At 41.5% G+C, this 7,500-nt stretch overlaps 1 protein-coding gene across 1 annotated transcript in view; it reads right to left on the reverse strand.

Annotated features, from left to right (window-relative positions):
- LOC123519706 (chordin-like protein 1) overlaps positions 1-7,500 on the reverse strand; it is a 45,500-nt gene that overhangs the window by 2,899 nt on the left and 35,101 nt on the right. Inside the window, exons 6-7 of the mRNA XM_045281207.1 lie at positions 7,119-7,409; positions 4,415-4,524 (exon numbers count right to left, since the gene is read on the reverse strand). Of these exons, the coding sequence (XP_045137142.1) occupies positions 4,415-4,524; positions 7,119-7,409 (401 nt within the window). The remainder of the gene's footprint in view (positions 1-4,414; positions 4,525-7,118; positions 7,410-7,500) is intronic.

Genomic DNA, 7,500 nt, shown 5'->3' on the forward strand with positions numbered 1-7,500 from the left:
GGGATGTGCTCTACGAATTAAACCCTTCAGTACTGGGACACATTTTTACCTTGAGGTTTGTGCACGATTAGACTGTTTTATTGACATTAGGAAGGGTTTATGGGTGTCAGAAAATTAATAGCCACAGTTTTCACTATTTTAAACCCAACATGAGTTTCTGAAGCTGTATAAAATCATCAGATACGAGTAGTAACCAGAATGAATATGGAAACACGTCCTGGTACTGAAGAGGGTTAATGAAAAGAAATCACCCACTAAGAATGAAGGAATTAGTAAGAGGTTAATTTGTACACCATATTCTATTTACAAGTGTGTGTAGAGCGAAAAAAATAATGTTTCAAGTATCAAATAAGTGAAAGGAGCAGTGGTAAGTCTTGACGATAACAGAGAAGCGGGGAATGTTGGAGCTGTGAGTGAAGGTGAAGCTGAGAATGTCGTGAGCGAGGGAGGCGTAGACGAAGGTACAGTAGAAGAGAAGACAGAAGCATGGATTATTTACAGACGCTTTGCTTTTGAGACAGTTCATCTTGTAAATAGAAAAATAAAACAAGCAGGAAGTCTCAGTGAAAACATACTCTAAGCAGAAACGAGTGTATCAGTTTAACAGTAATTGGGGAATGTAGAATTTACTTGTTGTTTAAGTCTGAAAACGAAATAGATGGCTAGAATTGTATTAATGAGGTCACTGTCGAGAAGGAGGTGGGGGAGGTGGAGGAGATGGAGGTGGAGTAACATTCGTGAGTTATGTTAATGGTGGCGAGGTGGAACATACTTGTGGTTGTTATTGAAAGTTGTTGATAATCAGGTAAACGTGCAGCATTAAGTGCACGATTAAGTGGAACAAAAGGTTAAAGAGGGGAGGAGGAGGAGGAGGAGGAGGAGGAGGAGGAGGAGGAGGAGGAACAGATTGATAGTTATTGTGGCGGAAGAGAAGAAGTAATTGAGAGTGGGGAGAGGTTAAGAGAATATATACTGCAAAGAAATCAAACATAAAGAAATGGAAGAAAGAAGAAAAAAAATATGGTTTAAGAGGAGAAGAATAGGAGGAAGTAAGGTTAAGAAAGAAGGAAACAAAAAGAAGGGAGGAGGAGATTAGTGGTGAATTTAGGAAGTAAGATGCAATAAAAAGATAATTATTAGTATTGGTTCGTTAGGAGAAGGATGAAGATGCAAGAATAATGACAATAAGGAAAAGACGACGAGGATGAGAGGAGGAAGATGGTGAGAAGAAAAAAATAGATATAAATAAAAAGTTGAAGGACTTATGGACAAGAAAATAATGAGGAAAAAATGACAATGGTAAAAGAAGAGGAGGAAAAGAAAACAGAAAAAAGGGAAAGAGAGAAGAGGAAAAAATAGTTATATGAATGAGAGAAAACGGAGAGTGAGAAGCAAATTAGGAAGAGAAAGAGGAGAAAGAGGAGGAGAACAGGAATAAAAGTAGAAGAAATGATAAAGTGAGTAAGAGAAAAAGGGGAAGAAGGAAGATGAAGAAAACGATGATGAAAAGAAGGCGAAGAAGAAAAAGAAGAAGAAGAAGAATGAGAAGAGATGATAAGATAAATGAGAGAAAAGAGGGAAGAAGGAAGATGATGACAACGACGATGAGAAGGAGAAAAAGAACAAGAATAAGAACAAAAGAACAAGAACAAGAACAACAACAAGAAGAAGAACAAGAAGAAGGAGAAGAAAAATGAGAAGAGATGATAAACTGAATGAGAGAAAAAGAGGAAGAAGGAAGATGATGACAAGAAGAAGGAGGAGGAGGAGGAGGAGGAAAGGAGGAGGAGGAGGAGGAGGAGGAGGAAGAGGAGGAGGAGGAGAAGAAGGAGGGGGAGGAAAAGAAAAGAGGAGAAGAAGGAGAGTGATCAAAGTTAGGAGTGCAAGGCCATCCCCTTCAGTGGCCAACCTGCACCTCAACTCAACCCTAAGAGAGAGAGAGAGAGAGAGAGAGAGAGAGAGAGAGAGAGAGAGAGAGAGAGAGAGAGAGAGAGAGAGAGAGAGAGAGAGAGAGAAACACCTTCCCATCCTCGCTTTTCTCTCCCTTCCTTCTTTCTCCCCTTCTCCCCGTTCCTTTCCTCCTAAGACTGTATGTCATCAGGATATCTAAATCGTCGTTCAGAAAGCCAAGGCTGCATTCCATTGGAGAAGGAGGAGGAGGAGGAGGAGGAGGAGGAGGAGGAGGAGGAGGAGGAGGAGGAGGAGGAGGAGGTTGTGGTGGTGGTGGAAGAGGAGGAAAGCAAGGAAGGAAGGAAGGGTTGGATGGGTCATTCTGGCACGGATCTTGGCCCCGTCCCTCACTCCTCCTCCTCCTCCTCCTCCTCCTCCTCCTCCTCTACATGTCCATCTGCCTTCAGAGGGTGAAAAGGGCAACCGATGGGAATGAACATGGCGCCGCTAGAAAGGTAGAGAGAGAGAGAGAGAGAGAGAGAGAGAGAGAGAGAGAGAGAGAGAGAGAGAGAGAGAGAGCGTTGAAGGAGCACACCACCAGAAAAGGATGTAAAAGCTTGGAGTAATGCTTGAAATGACTGAGTGACACACACACACACACACACACACACACACACACACACACACACACACACACACACACACACACACACACACACACAGGCGGAGAGAGAGAGAGAGAGAGAGAGAGAGAGAGAGAGAGAGAGAGAGAGAGAGAGAGAGAGAGAGAGAGAGAGAGAGAGAGAGAGACGGATCATTAGGTAAATAAAAGAATGAATGGCAAAAAATAAAGAGAAAGAATCAGCGGCTCTCCTTCAATCATTCAATAAGTTGTTCGGTGAGTCAGTTAACAGGAATGAATGCAAGAAATATACGTACTGAGTCAGTCTGTCAGTCAATAAACCAGTCAGTGCGAGAGCTCTTACTAAAATTGTCACTCATTCAGTCAGTCAGTCACTCAATCAGTCAGTCGGTCAATCATAGTCATTCAATAGGTCAATAAATCAGTCCGTTAATCTGTCAGTGAGTCAGTCAGTCTTTCAGTCAGTCAGTTAACCATTTAGACAAGAAAGAGAGAAAGGAATGAATTAGTTGGGAAATAGAGCGGTACATGAACGGAATATACTCCAGCTCAGTACTTGGTCATTAGGAAGCTTTAAAAGAAGATCAGACAGACTTATGGATGAGGGAGAATGATAGTGGAATATGTAGGCGGATATCTTGCATGTAGGCCGGCCACGTGTAGACTTCATGGTTCAGCTTCCTTTGCTACTCAATTCTCAACAAGCCAAACAATCAATCAACCTGTCGTCTCGTCAACTCCCCTCCTCTGATTGACTGTCTTCAGCCTCTTTCTCACCTCCGAAATGTTGCATCTCTTGCTATCTTTTATCGCTATTTTCATGCTAACTGCTCTTTTGAACTTGCTAACTGCATGCCTCACCTCCTCCTGCGGCCTCGCTGCAGAAGGCTTTCTTCTTCCTATCATCCCTATTCTGTCCAACTCTTTAATACAAGAGTTAACCAGTACTCTCAATTATTCATACCTTTCTTTGATAAACTCTGGAACTCCCTGTATATCCATCTTCCTACGACTTGACTTCTTTTAAGAGGGAAGTTTCAAGACATTTGTCCCAGGCTTTTGGCTAATTCTTATTATCTTTAAGGGAACTGGCAATCAAGTGGGCCTTTTTTTTTTATTTGTATTGTCCTTGGATAGCTTCTCCTCTTGCATAAAAAAAAATCGTCAACTCTTTCACTGCTATGGTTGTCGTTTCTCCAAACACTGAAGGGTATGATTCTCCTTCTTTTCTATACTACACATTTTTTTCGAGACAACCACAAAAATATGAGAATGGTTATGGGGAAAATTTGTCCTGCAGTGAATGGGTCAAAGCGGTGAATCAGTCAGCGAGTCATTCCTTCAGTCAATCCAACAGTTAGTCAGTCCATCAGTCAGTCAATTAATCCATCTCTCAGTCATTCAGTGGATCAGTCAGTCCATCAGTTAAGCAGTCAGTCAGTCAATCAATCCATCACTCAGGCAATCAGTCAACCAATTCGTCTTTCAGTCAATCAGTCAGTTAGTCAGTCAGTCAGTCAGTCAATCAATCAGTCAATCAGTCCACCAGTCAGTCAATCAGTCAATCAATCCATCAGTCAGTCAGTCAGTCAGTCAACCAATCAATCCATCTTTCAGTCAATCAGTCAGTCTGTCAATCAATCCATCAGTTAGTCAGTCAATCAATCCATCAGTCAGTCAGTCAGTCAACCAATCCACCTTTCAATCAATCAATCAGTCAGTCAGTCAATCAATCCATCAGTCAATCAGTCAGTCAGTCAATCAATCCACCAGTCAGTCAATCAGTCAGTCAGTCAGTCAAACAATCCACCTTTCAATCAATCAATCAGTCAGTCAGTCAATCAAACAATCAGTCAGTCAGTCAGTCAAAGGAATACTCACATGCAGGACGCCAGAGTTGCTGCCTGCGCCCACGTTCTTCCATACAGCCTGCTGGACTCGCTCGTTGAGGCATCTGACTGTGCTGCCTGAGAGCTGGGGCGCAGTGCTGGCTGTGGGGCGGAGGGCAGGCGGGAAGGCGGAGAGGCAGGAGGAGATGGTGGTGGTAGTGGTAGTGATGGTGGGCATGGGAATAGTTTTAGGTGTAATATGGGCGAGAATATTATAGAAATGTAGTGGTAGTAGGTGTAGTAGTAGTAGTAGTAGTAGGTGTAGTAGTAGTAGTAGTAGTAGTAGGAGGAGGAGGAGGAGGAGGAGGAGGAGGAGGAGGAAGGATGGACATTATTAGTAGTATTAATAATTAGTACTATTGGTGTTATTTGTTTCAATAATAATAATAATGTTGTTGTTGTTGTTGCTGTTGTTGTTGTTGTGGGTGCTGCTACTGACGTTATTATTGTGGTTGTTGTTTTCGCTATTACTATTAAGCTTATTGAAATATTGTTAGCTTAACTCGAAGCGTTATATAATAATAGTAATAATAATAATAATAATAATAATAATAATAATAATAATAATAATAATAATAATAATAATAATAATAGTAGTAGTAGTAGTAGTAGTAGTAATAATAATAATAATAATAATAATAATAATAATGATAATAATAATAATAATAATAATAATAATAATAATAATAATAATAATAATAATAATAATAATAATAATAATAATAATAATAATAATAATAATAGTAATAATAATGATAGCAAAATGATAAATAACAATAAGGATGGTGATTTTCTGTACCATTGTCTTCCTCCCTAACCTAACCTAACCTAACCTACATTGACTTCCTCCCGGCGGCGGCGAGGCGGGGCGGCGAGGCGTGGTAAGCAATGAGGACGGTAGTGTGAGTGATGGGGGCTTTAAAGGAGGGTGCGGGTGGGAATGGGAGTGGAGGTGTTGGTGGGATGGGGGTGGGGATGGCGGTGGGGGAGGGTAGTCGGGGGTCATAATGAGGGCTGTCGTTATTAATGAGTAATTGAGGCATTCTTCAGATGAGTCACGATGAGCAGACCTTCCTTAAAGTTTAATAATAATGATAATAATAATAATAACGATAATAATAATAATAATAATAATAATAATAATAATAATAATAATAATAATAATAATAATAATAATAATAATGATGATAGTAATAATATTCATGATAATAATAATAATAGCAATAAAGATAAATAATAATAATAATAATAATAGTAATTATAATAATAATAATGATAATAATAATAATAATAGTAATATTGAACAAAAAAATTCTACCATCGCATTCTTTTCACTATTCTGTCTTACTACTACTACTACTACTACTACTACTACTACTACTACTACTCTTCCATCTACTCTTCTCATTTCTCATCTTATTTCTACCACTATTACTACTACAAGAGAGGATGTGTGTGTGTGTGTGTGTGTGTGTGTGTGTGAGAGTACTCGTATCATCTCAGCGCTCTATAAGGTTCTCGTTCCTCGTATTGATTACACTTACAGTACATCACAGAGCGGGGAGGGCACTGCTCAACGTGTCACTCACCCCATTCTCTAGAACACAGAGGTCAGCTCGGCCTGGTGACGCTTCTCTTGTTTCGAAAATGTATGAATGCATGTATAGTTTTCACTTCTCGTACTCAAAGTAATTGTTTCTGTATGTGACATTTCGAGAACCTTTTAATCCATGTATGTTCGTGTGTGTGTGTGTGTGTGTGTGTGTGTGTGTGTGTGTGTGTGTGTGTGTGTGTGTGTGTGTGTGTGTGTGTGTGTTCTTTCCATTCATTGATATTTAGAAACAAAGAGAAGCTTTTTCAATCAACTGAACTAATTCCCGTATGTCCTCTTCCTCTGTCTTTGTTCCTCTGTTCCTGTAATCGCCACGAAGCGGATGTGTGTTGGCGTGTGTTTAGCAGTAAAGGTCAGAGGAAGGTGTGGTTCTCTCGGTGGACGCGCGGCGGGTGTGAGCGGGGATGACCACGTTAGCGGGACTAAGGAGCTCTCGTTGGTGGAAACTTGGGAATGATTCGATTACTTTGATATGGGACGGCGGCGGTGGCGGGGAAGGCAAGCGGGGTCGTCACGGAAGTTAGGGAAGTTTCTCTCACCTCCTCCCTCTCTTTATCGTTTCTTGGTTCCCTTTTCTTTCTTCTCCTCCGCCTTCCACAAGCAGGGATGAGTTGGCATTACGTTTTCCTCACTTGTAATGGATAAGAAGTAAGAATTTCAAGATTCACGCTTCAAAGAACAGGCACTGCAGCATTTTATGTATACTGCTTCGTCTTCCGCAGAGAGAGAGAGAGAGAGAGAGAGAGAGAGAGAGAGAGAGAGAGAGAGAGAGAGAGAGAGGTTAAGCAGAACTCGATTTAAGTTAAGAACGGTTGCGAGATATCTCGAGTGTGTGAGATCTGTGTTTGGTTTGGAAAGACTGTGGCCCGTAACACCGACCTGATTTATACTACTGTTACCACCACCACCGCTACTACTACTACTACTACTACTACTACTACTACTACTACTACTACTACTACTACTACTACTACTACTACTACTACTACTACTACTACTACTACTAAGCCAATCCTATATCTTTCTTTTTTTTTTACAGTCATATTCCTCCCTTTACACACACGCACACACGCCCAGTACTCACTCATGAGGGTCAGGGGGCACACGGGGCAGCACTGTCCGGCGACCTTGACAGGCTTGGTGCACTGTAGCTTATCGCGGCTGGGACACTTGAGGCGGGAACAGTCAATGCGGCGGTTGAGACACTTGCACAGCACACAGTCCATCTCGCCGAAGGGACCGATCACTGGGTGCCAGATGGAGCCGTTCACGAAATACCGCCCGCCAATCTTACAGTCATGGTCTGCTGTTCCCTTGGGTGCTGACGGGTCGCTGAAGGAGACCATGGTGTCCCAGTCGAGCTCGGTGGAGTCATCTGTGTGTGGTGATGACAGAGGATTGCAAAGGGTTATTGAAGATAGCAAATAACAACGGACTTTATTTATGTCTAAGTTTTTGTTTCACGC

The sequence above is a fragment of the Portunus trituberculatus genome, chromosome 46 (assembly GCF_017591435.1).
Source record: "Portunus trituberculatus isolate SZX2019 chromosome 46, ASM1759143v1, whole genome shotgun sequence".
In the NCBI taxonomy this organism is placed as follows: domain Eukaryota; kingdom Metazoa; phylum Arthropoda; class Malacostraca; order Decapoda; family Portunidae; genus Portunus; species Portunus trituberculatus.